This window comes from Oreochromis niloticus, linkage group LG16, assembly GCF_001858045.2.
Source record: "Oreochromis niloticus isolate F11D_XX linkage group LG16, O_niloticus_UMD_NMBU, whole genome shotgun sequence".
NCBI lineage: Eukaryota > Metazoa > Chordata > Actinopteri > Cichliformes > Cichlidae > Oreochromis > Oreochromis niloticus.
In genome coordinates this window covers 28,066,656-28,083,726 of record NC_031987.2, presented here as the reverse complement: position 1 = coordinate 28,083,726, position 17,071 = coordinate 28,066,656, and the positions used below count along the sequence as shown (strand labels likewise).

At 39.9% G+C, this 17,071-nt stretch overlaps 1 protein-coding gene across 1 annotated transcript in view; it reads left to right on the top strand.

Annotated features, from left to right (window-relative positions):
• man1a2 (mannosidase, alpha, class 1A, member 2) overlaps positions 1-17,071 on the top strand; it is a 124,865-nt gene that overhangs the window by 98,582 nt on the left and 9,212 nt on the right. Inside the window, 3 exon segments of the mRNA XM_003456598.5 lie at positions 8,247-8,362; positions 8,982-9,201; positions 10,562-10,734. Of these exon segments, the coding sequence (XP_003456646.1) occupies positions 8,247-8,362; positions 8,982-9,201; positions 10,562-10,734 (509 nt within the window).

Below are 17,071 nucleotides of genomic sequence, written 5' to 3'. Positions count from 1 at the left end.
TTTTGGTGTGCACACTTTTTTTATGGAGCGCCGTAGTTTTTGCATGAAGATCAGATATGACAATCTGCTCTGGGTTTGCTCTTTAGTTCAGTGAGAGGAAATGAAAAGATGAAATCTGTTTCAAATTGAATATATAGTGTTTGGGGTTTTTTGTCCTAGCTATAGTTGCCATGGTAAGAGAGTGCCATATTCAGCCTGTTCAGTTTTACAGCACCCAAAGTAAGATGGAGAAACTGAGGAAAAGAGAAACCGATGAGGTGATGGTGCCACTCTTAAGTCTCCATTTTATTTGTTTTACTTGACAAAACAAATGAAGAGCACTCAGGGACAGATAGATAAATGGAGAGGCTCATTAATGGATGGGTAGGTGGCTTGGCAGTCAGACTGATGCACTTGTAAGTGCACAGACTATGAGCCAAAAGCAGGGAGAAATAAATGGCTTGAAGATGGAGGGTGGGCAGATTGATTGATGGATGAATGAATGCATTAACAGATGGATAGTCAACTGGCAAGCTGGATGACTAGGCAGGTGATGATGGATGTTTTATGTTTGCTTCTGTGCATGCATGAGTCAGGAAATGAGCCTTTCTTTACCTTCCTGCGAAGTAAAATGTTTAAAACAACAACTTTTTCTGCACATGTGTATTTCTGTGCCTTCAGTGTAGATCAGTGTGCATTTATGAGCAGAGTTTGTTTCCTGCTCACACTTGCATGCTGCTCCTTGTGAGTCTTCGTTGTGATTTTATGGGCAGGCCACATTAATTTGCTGCTGTTTGACCTTGTTGCCTTAGCAGTGTTATTGATTATAGGGAGTTATGTGAGAGCAGTGTAATTAATATGAAACTTCAGGTAGATGAAAGTAGTTCTGAACAGCAACATCCATGAATGGTGATTTTTTTTTTTGTTGCAAAGTAATAATAATAACAATAATAATAATAACAACAACAACAACAATAAAAAATGATGATGATGATGATGATGCATTTTATTTATAGGCCCCAAGGTCACCTTACAATAGTACAAACAGCATTAACAATACAATATAATAAAATATAGCAAAATAAAATTTAAAAAAATTTATGAATGATTTCACTGTATTTTGACTTCAGCCATCATTTTCCATGAAGCTATAAAATGTTGCTGTCCAGTCTTCTACAGCAGGGGCTTTAAACCTTTTGGGACCGAGGAGCACTTGCAGGAAAGAAAACTTTCTAACGACCTCCTCGTAATCCTAACAGGGATTTGGCTGGCTGCGGCTTAGTGTCACTTCACAATGTAACTGAAATATTTTCATGTCTCACCTGATATCTAGCTGGCTAATAAGCCAAACTATGTAACAGCAGGCTCAGTGAACCGTGAGGGAAGTGAGCAAAGTCGTTATAACATGACATAATGTGTTACCATCATACCAGGGTTTCTATTGGCCCAGACAATATGTAGGAGAGACTGATAGACAAACTAAGCATGTTTTATTGGTCTAAGCAGTTTTCTAATTGTATCGATGCTAATCTAATTTCCCCTCGTGGGACAATTAAGTATTGAATTAATTAAATGCACTTTAAACTGCACAGTTCAGTTTTATGATTTATAGCATATTATTTGCGAGGCTTGGCTATGGGTCAGAGATTGATAAACACTAACCGTAGATAAATAAGTGCTTATCAACAGTGGAATATTTGTGGGTACCTGTAAGGAAAAGCAGAGCCATCAGTATTAGCTCAATCATCCAAAAACAGCCTCTCTCACACACAAGCTCTTAAACATAATTGATCCTTAATGATCACTATTACAATAAAATTACTGTCACTTTCAAACTTTGGAAGCAACCACTTATTGTTTATTAAATGTGTATTTACTGATAGGTACACCAAAGGCGAATTTTGCCTCTAGTTAAGTTAAACTGATTATTATCCTGTCTTCTGTTTTGGAGCGAGTGTGTAACTCTTTTCTTTACAGCAGTGGGGTTTTTTTTAAACCTATTGAATTATGTTTAAGGTTAAATTAAAGTAAATTGGCTTATCGTTAAATATGGTTGTTCTTTGTGTAATTTAGAACACCTGTAAGATAAACAGAACATGGAGACAGAAATTGTCAAATAGAGACGAGATACATTTGTTTAAATTCATTACGAGAATGAGCTTTTCAGAACAGAGAGGCAGTGAGGCTGTCTCTCTCTTTAGTACCGTGTGCCGCTATCAGCAAACAAACCTAACAGAGACCATGAGTTAAAATCTGTGCAGCTGCAGGGTTTTCTTACCGTACTATCTTCTGTGACAAGTAGACAACCACTATTTGGAGGCTCTGTTATCTTCCTAAAAAGCTTAATTGGTTTGTACTTATTTCAGGGTGAAACTAACTGTAACAGACAGGATGAAAAACACCTTTCTTTTCTGTGATGGGGGTTTATTTGCAATAACTCTGTGTTTGAATTATGAACACTGCCGATGTTGGTATTGGATGAGACCGTTTGAAGATTGGAAGCGTGTGTTGACAGCATGTGCAGTGTTGCCCCGTGTATGTTAATGTGTAGGTGTGTAGACAGTAGTTAAGCCAGACTAATGAGGAATGAGTCTGAGCTCCCCTTTCTTAATGAGATCCAGCTGTGACTGACAGTGTTATTGCCACACACTGTTCTGTCTTAGCGTAACACAGTGCTGCCTATCTACACACAGCACCCACTCCCTCTTTGGAACCTCGCAGTGACTCTGCTTTGCTCCTGTGTATACAGTCCTTGTCTTTCATCTCTAGATTTTCATGTATCAGAGTTAAATATAGCTCAAACAGAACGTCATTGGGAGAATAGTGTTTTACATAGGTTCAGTTATCTACAGGCTGTACACACTGCTACAGGTAAAAGTTGGCAAATTTATTATTCATTCCTTACTTTTTTTTTCTCCCAACGGAAGGAGTGTAGGCAAGAAACAACCTGAAGATTAAGAGAACTGCCTACACTTGTAAAGAATATTTGCCAACAGTATCGGTGTCTTTCTGCAGCTTGATAAAAGTTTTAAAACTTTTTATTATTTATTTTGGCTGGCATTTTGCCAGACTACTCTTTATTCAGAGCTCTCTTTAAATTGGTTTTTAAAAAGTTATTATTTATGCAGTGTACAGCAGCTTGGATAAAGCAGCTATGTTGACTGCTTCTGCACTTGTTGCCAGTTTTCTTGCAACTTTTCTGGCTCGTGTACAAGAAAATAATGTTCCCATTCTCATTGATGTCATCTTGAATTGACATCGAGTCACTGAAAGAAGCCTATTTATGTTTTGTCATTTTTTTCCCTTTCTCCTCCTTTCAATAAGACTGAATGTATTGTTGATGAGTGAAAACATTTTAGTCTTGGCACAAATGGTTGTTCATTGAATATTTTAGGAAAATCGCCACCTCGATTTTGACTCCTATATTCTTTATTTGATCACAGTAGTCTAGTCTATGATCAGGTTACCTTTTGTAAGAGTAGTTACATTGTGTCACCTTAATGTTTCTGTTACGTGAAAACATATTACACACAATATAATGCTGGAAAACCTGTTTGGGATCATCCATTTGTGTGGCTCCAGCTCCATTGTTTCTGATGCTGTCACTACTGCTTAAAGAACTTGGAGCAGAGTGTATATCATAGCCAAGTAAACTGTGGTGCAGAGTCCAACAGTGTTCTAATGGAACGTTGCTGACTAGTTTGTGAAGTTCATTTCTTTGAAGTCCATAATCGATTCAATTCAATTCAATTTTATTTATATAGCGCCAAATCACAACAAAAGTCGCCTCAAGGCGCTTTATATTGTACAGTAGATCGTACAATAATAGATACAGAGAAAAACCCAACAATCATATGACCCCCTATGAGCAAGCACTTTGGCGACAGTGGGAAGGAAAAACTCCCTTTTAACAGGAAGAAACCTCCAGCAGAACCAGGCTCAGGGAGGGGCGGGGCCATCTGCGGCGACCGGTTGGGGTGAGAGAAGGAAGACAGGGTAAAGACATGCTGTGGAAGAGAGACAGAGATTAGTAACAGATATGATTCAATGCAGAGAGGTCTATTAACACACAGTGAGTGAGAAAGGTGACTGGAAAGGAAAAAAACTATGCATCATGGGAATCCCCGGCAGCCTACGTCTATTGCAGCATAACTAAGGGAGGATTCAGGGTCACCTGGTCCAGCCCTAACTATATGCTTTACCAAAAAGGAAAGTTTGAAGCCTAATCTTAAAAGTAGAGATAGTGTTTGTCTCCCGAATCCAAACTGGAAGCTGGTTCCACAGAAGAGGGGCCTGAAAACTGAAGGCTCTGCCTCCCATTCTACTTTTAAATACTCTAGGAACAACAAGTAAGCCTGCAGAGCGAGAGCGAAGTGCTCTAATAGGGTGATATGGTACTACAAGGTCATTAAGATAAGATGGGGCCTGATTATTTAAGACCTTGTATGTGAGGAGCAGGATTTTGAATTCATTTCTGGATTTAACAGGAAGCCAATGAAGGGAAGCCAATACAGGAGAAATCTGCTCTCTCTTTCTATAATGTGGCCACAATTTATCCATCATTTTCAGTATAACTCGACCATATTCTATATACAGTTTATGTACAATTACAAAGAATTCCAGGGTGTACTGTGGTGTAATTTAAATCTGGCTCACAATTATAGACACAACCTGACAAAACAAATCGATATACTTTATTTCACCTTCTTAAAAACACAGAGGAGTCTCTCACAGTGCCGAATGGGGGGTGTGCCTCTGTGCTGCTTTGCAGGAGTAGGACATGGATTGGGTCAAAAACTTAGATTTTGAAATGAACAAGTTAGACTCGCTGGATTTAATAAAACTGAGATGCTGCAGCAAGACCCAAAGAACATCAGTAAAGATGTTATTAAAATAATGATTAATTGAAAAAAAAAAAAAAAAAATTCAGGATACAAAATCTTAAACCACCAAAAGTTTACAGTTGAAGTTGACAGTGAGGCGAGGAGGAGAGCCCTGAGTGGTCTCTCGCTTCTGGTGTGAAGCGCAGTGCAACTCGCTCCGGTGGGAAGTTTGACTCGGGAGGTAAATCTGTTAAACTGTAACACAGGTGTCCTAAGGTGAGCTAAGGAGGACAGAACCCTCTGGGGAGGAGAAGGGTAAACACTTGCTTGGTCTTGATTTTAGACTGTGAGAGGTTTCTGCCTGTTAAAAGGGAGTTTTTCCTTCCCACTCTCGCCAAGTGCTTGCTCAAAGAGGGGGCTATTTGATTGTTGGGGTTTTCTGTATTATTGTAGGGTCTACCTTACAATATAAACCACCTTGAGGGGACTGTTATGATTTGGCGCTCTATAATTAAAAAAATAAATAAATTAATTGAATTAAATTGAAATGGTAAAGAAGGCTTTAAAGGACGCTAAATTAAAGAGTGCACTAACAGCCTGGATGATAAGGGAGCACTCTGTGTTCAGTAAAGTCATGAAAAGTACAACAGTTTACAGACAACAGTGTGTAATTGTGAAATAAATATTGATCAGTCACTTTGTATGAGAAATTAGTACAGAAATCCTGGTGATCCGAAAGAGTTCCCACTTTTCATTGTAGCTGTATATGCAAAGACAGTTGTTTGATATATTGTTATTGCAGCTTTTAAAAAAAATCTCTGCTGGTTCGGGTCCTTCACATAAAATCATTATACTGTCTCTTTTGATAAGATGCAAAGATGTTGTGTTATCCCAGCAGCCTGTGTCCTTGACCTCTGCATTGAAACAGAACGTGTGTGAAGCTTTATGAAGGCGTCTTTTTACACATGCGTCTTTGTCTGTGTGTTTGAAGCTGCCACCTCAGCAGACCCTGCCTTTGATTGGCAGGTGCTCTCTGCATGACCCAGATGCTTTGATTGACAGAAAATAACGGAGATAGGAGCTTGGGGGGTATATGTGGGCGGATGCTAAGTTAAAGGTGTGAGAGGTGACAGTAAAACAGAGTATGAGTAAAGAGTTGTAATAAAACTACCAAAACAGAAAAAGACTGATAGAGCTTGGCATGTTTTAATTTGTACAACCCTTTTTCCAAGTAATTTAATTTCATATTAAATGTTATTTTTGTTTTTTTTCACTTGAAAGTAGATAAGTAGACGGTAAATTATTTGATACCATACCTCAGGGTCAAGGTCAGAGGTCAAGTTATCTGAAAATGGAAAGTTATGGATTAACTTGCTTAATCTCTGCTGCTTGAATCAGCAGATTTTTGTGTTTGTAGCATGTCAAATATGTGTTGCCAACAATGAAGTTCGAAATGTATCTGCTGAAGAAACTATGCAACATCAACACTAACAACACAGTGTTTCTTTCATGTCTTTCTTACTTTTTTACATTTTTATTTTTGGCTGTTTTAAATTCCAAAATCTGCAATCTGCAAAGAGTTGATATCAAACGATATATCAGTCGGGTTCTAATAACAGCAGATGAAAAGGTTTGGCTCATCATTCACCAAACTTCCGAACAGCTCAGCTCTTTATTTAGAATCTTAAAAACAAAAAAATGTAAGAAAAACAATGGTTGATCCTGGGACAGTGAGACACATGTTTTCATGAAGATATCACATTTCAGTTGTCTCAAACACACAAACAGTGAGTTAAATGGATTGAACTTGGCACACACGGTATCTTTCTGGGTGGTAGTGCTCATTTTTTTGTTTTTTCTCAGACAACATATCCCTCCAAATGTCAAATAGTCACAATATTAAAAAAGAGCAAAACGTCATAATTAGACAATAATTATTTAGTGATTAATAACTAACAATGAAATAGCAGTTAACAGAGATATACGGAAGTCCTATATATGCAGAATCTGGCAGTTTTCATCATTTGTCCACATAGTTTGTTAAAGCTATCAGTAGTTTAGGATTCATCAATAACCACATTTTTTAAAAAGTGGGTCTTTGCATTAAAAGAACAGAGAGGACTTGTGCCAACCATCTCAAATGCCCCTTTTCTAAGCAAAATACCACGATACATTGATCGTTTACTTTATCTGAGGTTCATTTTCCTAAAGGTCAGACATGCTGTTTGTTATGCCCCCAAACATGAACGCTAGAACATAAAGTGGACTTGCTTGTAATGTGAGTCCACTTTGTTTCCCCTGGCTCTAGTCTCCATTTTGCACCTTGTCATGTACGTTAGAGTGCCCAGACTCTTTGGGGGATCAGAGTAGTTGTCATCTAACCCTCCAAATGGTCCTCCACGCTCTGACTACCTCACTGTGCTCATTTTTAAGTAGTTTCATAGACACAGGCTCTCAGCTGTTTGCTGTCATTTTTGTGTAAATACTGACTCAAGCACACACATGTGAAATGCAGACAAAAACTCATCCGTCAGCGCACACTGGCCTCGGTAATGTCTTCAAGGTTGTTTGTGAGATTTGCGCACTCTTTGGGACTAAAGATGAATAATTCATTGCTTAGATTGCTTTTTCATCTTCCTTGTTCCCTGTCTTTTGTGCATCCCTCCATTTACCTGCGGGCATGTTAATCACATAAAGAAAAGAATCTCCTTGATGATGAGACAAAAAGCATCTGCTCAAATATCAGCTATGATTACACAGAGCTGAAGACAGCTATAGAGGATGAGGAATATTCTAGTTTTTCCCCGAGTGAAGCCAGAGCTGAATAAACATTTCATCTGTGCAAAAGTGGTTGAGGCACCAATTCATTTGCAGTGTTATCATTCACAAAACCAAATGTAGAAAAGGTCAGCAATATATGGGATAATTTACAGTCATTCAAGCCCTGTGGTTTTTTTAGTAATATTTTGTGGGTCAGTAAAATTGCCTCTGAAACTGACCAAAGTGCCATCAGAGTGGGCCCTGAGTGCTCTCAGACAGTTATTTTCTTATTGTGATCCTAGACTGCCAAATTCTGGCATCCTATTTTCATTTTGTGGTGTCCTGGAAATTAGGGCAGGCATGAAAGCTGTGTAAACTTTGACGAGGACGATGGGGGACACTGAAATGTGAGCGCACACATCAGGGAGAGGGTAAACAAAATGGGAAAAGAGAGGAAGCACACTGCAGATATATTGTGGATGTAGAGAAGAAAAATGCCCAAGGTTTTGATTTTTAAAAAAAAATGCTTTTGATGCCATATGCTACACTCTGCCAAGGACTTTGAGGCAAAGTCAAAAAATAAATAATTCACTTTGGCTTTCTCATTTATTTGGCTCTTGCTGGTTTTCCTCTTTCACTCACGCGGTGACACTTGAAGCTTTCTTTGTGTCTCTCTCTCTGCAGATCACACGTCCGTTGGAGGACTCGGGGACAGTTTTTATGAGTACCTGCTGAAGGCTTGGCTCATGTCAGACAAGACTGACACAGAGGCTCGCAAGACCTACGATGATGCCATTGAGGTACAGCGCAGTGACTTACACTGCAAAGTTAAAATACAGATTGTTTTCTTTTATGAAGAATCTTATACTGCATGCAGATGAGTCAGAGCTGTAACTGGAAATGTCAGCAGTTATTCTTTTTTAATAACCACAGAGTCCTCGCTGACCAGCTTCAGTATCCACCTTTGCAAAGGGAAGATATTGCTTTGTTTTCAAGTAAACTAGGAGTGGATTTAGTCGAAAGCAGATGTTAATGAAGCTGTCTTCTCATCATTAAGAGCATCAGAGACTGAGCAGAGCAGATGCTGCAGAGCAAAGGGTGAAGGATGTGGCTGGATTTCAAATGTGACCGTCACTGCTATGTTTAGTTTTCTTCTGTTTGACCCTCCTCACCCTCAAGCAGTTGCCCTCAATGTCAATGCCCCATTCAAACAGTGTAACCTTTTTCTGTCCACATACCAGTATTAATATTGTCATTCCTGTTTCCCACCTTATCTCCTTAAATACACTCACAGGCATGTTGTTACTGAAAACAAACTGCTATATTCTACTTTTCTGAGTCTTTATCTTCTCTGAAATGTTGACACTTCCCATTAGAGCCTTTGCTGTTTCCACAATTGCACGCTCTCTCTTCCTGTAGGCCATCGAGCGCCACCTCATACGCAAATCCAATGGTGGCCTGACATTCATTGGCGAGTGGAAGAATGGACACTTGGAGAGGAAGATGGGCCACCTGGCCTGCTTCGCCGGAGGCATGTTTGCACTGGGTGCCGATGGCTCACCTGACGACAAGGCCGGACACTATTTGCAGCTAGGAGCTGAGATTGCGCACACCTGCCACGAATCCTATGACAGGACAGGTGAGGAAGCAGTGGAGTGCTGCATACACAAGCACTATATACACAAGCATACAGGCTAGAGAAAAGTGATCACTGTGACTGTTAAAGGGTCTGTTTTATTCTAAGCCACTTTCTAACATCCTAAACATTTGCATGTTTGTGTGGATCAGATGCTGACAGGTAGTGTTTAATAGTCTTAACTATATACGTTAGGAAAATGTTGAAAGAGTATCGTTATCCTCTACAGTAGATGTCAGAGGACACAGTCAGTTTCCCTCTTAGCACAGCCTGGTAGTGCTAACATCACTCTCACTTGTCTCAAAGCTCCAGTTCTCCTGTAAACTCGGGCTAGCTGCATTAGCATTCAGGTCACCCACTGGAGGCAGGACTATAGCTCGGAAACTCATCCACTCCTGCTAGCACATTGACAATTTCCATTTGACATGATCCTAACGTTATTTATGGTTTAAGCAACTAATTTGCAAATTGTTTAAAATATTTTAAATAGATACTGTATTTTAAGGTCCAGTTACTCCAATATTTTATATACACTGATACATTTTACACATAAAAAATAAATCTTATCACCAGGCCCTGAGATTGTGTCCAGTTTGCCCATGCAGTAAATCCATCTATAAAATCCTCCCAGTGACTCAACCAACAATTAATTCTGCTTGTCCTAATTGGAAACTATGCAGTTAGTAAAGTATCTGTTTTTCAGCTCTTTTTTATTATTAATGCTTTATTTATTGTCATTTCCTGCAAGCATAAATATATACTATTTACTTGACAGAGAGGAGAGGATGGGTTACCATGGCAACAAATGAAGATGGAGAAAGAGACAAAGAATAGAAAGGGAGAGAGTCAGAATTTGATAGCTGTGGTCAGGCTGTCTAAAGCTGGCCTGTTTCTTTATAAGCATCGATTAATGGGAGCTATTAAATGTGTGCGTCAACACATATGTATGCATGTCAGTGTGTTTAATCCTTTCAGGGACAGTCCTGTCACTGTTTTGTCAGCCTCTGTAATTTTCCACTCAGGCTCTTAATGCCTATCACACTTAATTGGCAGAAAGCAGTGGTTGTAAAAAGATGAAAAGCCTGTAAAATCAGTGGGGTGGGATGCTTTTTATTGCTTACACACACAGGCACTATTTCATATTAAGACAAGCATGGAGCAAAAGATAATCTTTATCTCCTCTCTGTTCTTTTCAACCATTAATTATTTTATCACTCTTTTCCTTCCTGATTCATTCAACTATTTTCTGGCTTTTTCTTCTTGTTCCTTTCGCCTCTTTACCTCTTCCAATGTTACCTTTACTCCCTTCTCTTCTACCTCCTGGCCTCTCCTTTACATTTCACCTTTCTTTCTCTTTCTTAAGTGCTGAAGCTCGGCCCAGAGGCCTTCAAGTTCGACAGCGGCCTCGAGGCGGTGGCTGTTCGGCAGAATGAGAAGTACTACATCCTGCGGCCGGAGGTCATCGAGACCTACTGGTACATGTGGAGGTTCACCCATGACCCCAAGTACCGACAGTGGGGCTGGGAAGCAGCACAGGTAAAGAGATTAGACTTTGTATACATCTTAGTCTTGATTATCATTTTGATTAGATTTTAATACCTGCAGGCAGTTTTTAAAGACTTACTGGAGAGGATGTGGAACGAAATGTTTTTGCATTTTTAAATTGAGTCTTATCCTTGAAACAGGAAATAAAGTGAAAACGTGGAGTCCACATAGACACACAAACGTGCAAACAATTAGAAACGCTGTCCCTCTGGATTCACGCACGTGTTATTAATTTGGGAAGAATCCTTTGTAGTGCATAGCGTGGTTCCTAATAAAAGACAACAGAAGACAAAATGAAACCCATTTTTTCTGTATCTGTTAGACTACACCAAAGATTTATGCAGCTTTCTTTACCCGTTCTCATCTCAGGGGGACTAAATATTTTTGTGTTGTCAGCGTTTATTTTGCTCATGTCTCTGATAAGCACAAGGTGTCCTTTGGCACTGGTGCCTCGCAGCACTGTTCACAGCTCTGTTGGATGCAGACAATTAACGGCCAACTTTTGAAAATTGCTTTCAAAGTTGGACAAGTGGAGGTTGAGTAACAGGTTCCCCAGCCAGAGGACAGCTTGTCTCGTTAACTGTCTTATTTGGAGCTGGAGCTGCTTTTTTTCTTTTTTTTCCTTCTTTCTTCTTGTTTTGCATTTGCTCATTCATTACTGTCACCTTCTTTTTCAAGTTTAGTTCTCACTAATTTGGTGTCCTGGTCAGTAAGATTAGACTCTATTCTAGGCTTACTGATGACTCAAAGCTCTTTAATGTTGCATTCAGCGCTTTATACTATACAAGCACTTTATCTGTCTCACGTCTCTGGCCAATTTAGAATCACCACTTAACTGATCATGGACTGTGGAAAGTTAAGCGGTGCTAACAACTGCACCACTGTGCCATTTATCTTTACAGGAGCATTTTGGGTCATTTATATAGCATCAGTCTAATCAAAACGTATTTCCATGTCACTTTATTGACCTGCCATTGTCAACCCTGTTTGTTGTGGAGACGGTGGTTACTGAACAGGCCAATCACAATAGTTGCTGCGTCGGCGCGATATGTAGTTACAGTTCTAGGGAGGTTACGTTGTAGGGTTTCAGATGGCTTGCGGTTGTGACGTAGCTATGGTGTAGATTTTCCACTGAAGCAAAAATCCTTAGTCAGGATGAGTGTTGTTACACACAGTGCCATACTTAATACTTTGCTAGCAACCGTAAATTCTGGTGAAACAAACTTGGTAAAAATAACTGGAAGTTACCAGAGAAGAGTCTTGTTTTGCCTTTCCTGGTGGGCTCACCAATAGTGACGTCATGTGAAAGCTAATTGATGGAGACTTTGAAAATAAAAATGGAAAAGAAAAGGAGTAAGTGTGTCAGTATAAAAGCTTTTAATGATATAAGTTTACTTGTGATAGAATGCTGCATGATGATCATTTCCTAGCTTAGAACTGATTGTACTTTTCATTGTGTTGGACTGATTGTTCTTTATAAAACGTGTTCTGATATTTGTATCTGAACCTTCCCACAGCGATAGTAAGAAGTCAAACAAGCAGTTCTGACCTCGCACACACACACACACACACACACACACACACACACACACACACACATATGCTCACGTCACTGAACAAATGTATTCATTTTTCTTGTGTATAAATAAAGGCAAGTGCAAGAGCAGAGCGCGCACTTCACAGGGCCCCCACTCTGATGTGAGCGTTCTGTGTGTGTCTTCACTCTTAGACTCTCAGCTGAAGAAGTGTCATTTAGAATAAATCTCTTAACAAAGTGGGAAGATGTAAGTTTACCAACAGAAGAACTGTGAGTCTCAGTGGTTAAGGCAGGTGACTACAAATACTCATGAAGCAAACGGTACTATTTATCAAAGATGTTTCAAAGTTAGTTTTTAGTTAGGTTTGTTGAATTTTTTAACGTTATTAACCAGATCTTTAAGCTCCATTTTTCTCCAACTGTCTAGCTGTTCATTATGAACTAACAATACTCCCATTGAAGGGTTTTTTTCTCCATTTTTCTTTCTTTGCTTAAATATTCTTTGCTTTGCGTCCATTAGAAGGTAAATAGCATATTGAAACAGTAAACAGAGCTTGTTTTTTGCAGTAGAAACCATATTTAATATCGACTTTTGAGTCAGAAGGTCAGACTGTGCTTTATTAGTAGTAGTAATTTGCCTCTCGTCTAAAAGCATGTCACCGACGGAATAAATGCGTCTTTTCAAACCATTTTCACCATGCCTGTGCTTTTAGCAGAGCATCATCAGCAACCTATGGTAGCTTTAAATATATGAAATGAAAGCAGTGCAGGTCTCACCAAACTTCAAAGAGCACAATGAAGGGATTTAAATTGACATCTCGCAGGTTTCTTTGATTGTCTCCTCAAGTTGATGCATAATGTAGAGTGTGGTACGAGGATGTGAGGTCCTGGCCTTACAGTAAACACCCTGTACAAATGTCTCCATAATAACCACTAATGGTTGGTTTGTGCTCATGTAGCTGGACAGAAATGTCTTGTTGCATTTCAGTTTGATTCCATATGTGGAGAAAAATGTAGTGGTGGGATGTTTTGATGTGTTATTAGATCTTCTTGCTTTGGTGCTTCAATATGGAAATGGGAGAGGAATGAAAGTGTCTCTATACATTTCACCCCTCTGTTCCACTTTTCTGACAGAGGATTAAAGAGTTCACCCGCTATACGGGACTCGGTGTGTCTTCTATGTATAAATCTCAATTGGCCTGCTTGTCATCATCAGCTACTGCTTTTTTCCCTCTTGACTTTACTCTTTTGTCCTGCCAATCTTCTTGTCACCTTTTCTTTGTTTTTCTGAGTGGGAGGAAGTGTGTTCGAGCTCATGTTCCAGACAAATCTATTAGCAGGTGTGTTTATGAAGTGTGATTGTATTCGGTGTGACTGACACTAAAGAGAGCTGGTGCTGAAAGGCTCATCTTTGCCTCTCTTTTAATAATGCATATACACCCTGCAATGCTAATAAATATGACAGCTTATTTACGTCGTACTGCCCTTGATCAAGAAGTTTTATTGATTCAGAAATCCTGAAGTTTCAGTTAAGTTTTTGGTAACAGGTAAATAAACAGTTTAAACATTGTGTTTTGTTAATTAGACTAATTGTTTTGATTCTGTCTTGTGGTTATGTCATATTTCAGATGAAAGGTGGGAAACTACAAACAAGCATGTAACAGCTTTCAGATATTGTGTAGCTTAAAAAGTAGTTGAGCTGGAGTGTTCCTTGCCAATGGCAAGCTGGCGTTAGGTCTGGAAATTGTGAAGGCCAAAACATCATCATCCTCATCAAACCGTGACCCTCTCAAACTCTGTGGATAAGACCATTGTTGTCCTGGAAGAGACCACTCCCACAAAATGGAAATGTGTCATCTTAAGATAAAAGTGATCACTCTGTACAAACTTGTGTTGATTTGCTCTGACCCTTCCACTAAGGGGGTAAGTGAGTGCCAGACATTAAGTGAGAAACAGAACAGCTGGGGGAACAATAATATGGTTTGTCTGAGAAGTGCACAGACCTAACAAAACCTTTAGACAAAAACCAGTTATTTCCAAGGACAAACTATCCTAACTCAAGATGAGCTGTGCAAAATGTGCAGTGCAGTGGAGAATGCTTGAGCCTTTATGTAAGAAAGGCCACACAACCACTCCAAAAACACGTGGCCCAGTGTAGTAAAGCCAGGAACAAGTCAGCTGTACATCTACACTTAAAAGAGAAAGGACATGAAGATGCACTTGTGCACATTTTAAACCATGAAGACCGATGGTTTGACAGAGAGGTAAAGGAGACATCTTCGTCCAGTGTAAACAACCATCAGTGAACAGTGTTGTGGTGGCCTATGACACCAATTAGCAGCCACTATTGCCCAGTCTTGAGATCCCTTCTGAAGCAATTGAACCTCCCTTTACACTTTGACCCATGTGACCTTACTGACTGACATGATGACAGCATATGTCATTGACTCTCAGTGGTGACAACCCCACTTGGGATTAAAGACCTGGGATTGCCCATCAGCTGTCAGGACAGAAGAAGAGCTGAAACATCTTTTTGAATCTGAAAAAGAAGAAGAATCAAGTACTTAAGATTACCGTGACCTGGATGATTGAGAACCTGCACAGATAAGTGGACGTGCCCTACAGCAAAAGAGAGCTGCCATCTCCTTTCTTTGTGTAGTGGTCAAGGTTTCACATTTTCTCTGTATGTGGAACAAAATACTTCTGCTTTGACAGATTTAAGCTTAATCATGAGTGGTGATGTTTAGAAAGTGTTTTTAAATTATGTGGGCAGAAGAAAGAGGTTGACTTTCTGCATGAAGTTTTTATGCTATAAATTGCTCATTTTATACAGTGTTGCGTTTTATACATTGTTTTGGTTATCATATCTTTTGCCCTTAGAGGCATCAGAAGTGTAATGCACTCTAAATATTATACACAGGCATTAACTTAGGCAACCAGCGCACATAGTGAGACAGTCCTCAGAGTTTCTTTTCTGTTTGCGTACTGAAACTCTCCCACTCTGTGTCAGCCCCATTTGCTCAACCATACTTATGTGTTATTTCATGCTGCATATTAATTGAGTATGTTAAATATGCATCTTCATAATAAACCTGAATCAATGCTTGTTAACAAAATACTGGAGCTTTCAGCATTACTTTCCACTCTCACTTTTCCTGTGTAAAAGCACCGCATACTTAACACCTGTCTGGAGTTTTTCTGTAGGGTGGTTTAAGAGCCTTCTTTTATATCTAGTTTCTTTTTCATTTCATGCTGTCTTTTTGAGTTTCCGTTTCTTAGGCTACGTCCACACTAGCCTGGATAGATTTGAAAACTGTGTTTTCGTCTGAAAACGCTCCGCGTCCACACTGTCGCTTTCAGACGTTTTCACATAGTTGTGCGTCCACATGGAAACGGCCAAAAACGCTTACGTTCCAGCACTGCGCATGCGTGAAACGCAAGAAGATTCGACCTCATTCCTGTCTGCTATTTATTTACTTTCCTGCTCTTTGAAACGTCGCGGCAAAATGTCGAGGAAAAGCACAGTTTTTTAAATGGACTAACCATGAGGTGGAGTTGTTGCTGCGAGTAACACAAAAGTACAAAGTTGCAATAGTGAGTGAGAATGAAAGAATTTGAAGAAAAGCTATCTGGAGCATGTACTGATATTAATCTTTAATAGGGCTGTCAAAATTGAGAGCAAACAAAGCAACTGCTGTATAATGCCCTCCGCTATCTTAGTTTAATCGGTCTCATGACTGCATCACATGACTAAAATGTGTCATCGTTTTCAAAAAGTCTCCGTTTTCGTTGTCCACACTGCGACGCAAAAGCACCGTTTTCAAATGTATGTGTTTTCGAGAGCGTTTTCAAAATGCTGCATTTTCCTTGACCGAAAACATGTGGACGGGAGGCCAAAACGGAGAGAAAACGACGCGTTTTCAAACGAAAACACACTAGTGTGGACGTAGCCTTAATATTTACACGTTGCCTGTATTTAACCATGTCTATATCTTATTGCTTTTCTCACCTGTTTCTTTCTGACGTAACACCTCAGGCTTTCTCCTTCCTCATTCACCTTACTCTGTTCTTGTATTGCTCTCTTAACCCCAGCACCCACTCTTCACAAACACCTGTGTTCTTCTCTGCTTGTTGCCTTAAAGTTCAGCTCCTCCTTTCCTCTTGCTCTCAGTCTCTCTCTCACACTCACACACACACACACACACACACACACACACACACACACGTACCCCAGCTGCATCCATCTGGTACACCAAACCTGGCTCTGTTTGTCACGCTTCCTCTATTCACAGCAGCTATTAACATTGGCTGGCTTTTACCTGTGTATGTGTGTGTTTGTGTGTGTGTGCGTGCGTGTGCATGCAGAGGTGAAGCCCAGCTGTTGTTATGTGCAGTGTGTCCTCACTTGGCTGTGGCAGGAACACTGCTCCGCCTTGCACTCCATTCCCTACAGGTAGACTTTTTATCGGATAATTTATATAGCACAGATGGTGCTGAGGTGCGTGGGTGGGTGGATGTGTGTATGTGCGGGGGTGTGTGTGTGCGCGCGCATGTGTCTTTTATGTTTCTGGGTGCAGATACCCCTACCATTGTGTAAAATATGAAAGATCTGAAATTTCCAGACTGTTGAGTGTCACCTCAAGTGTTCATGTGACTTGTGTTTAAATGTGTCTTTTAAGTGCCTGGACCTAATCTATGATACACTCTGGTTGTTATTATCGTGTTCGTGTGCCGCACTGGCTGTTGCGGGGCACTGCAGTGCAGATCAGGAAGGGCAAACGTTTGCCGGGC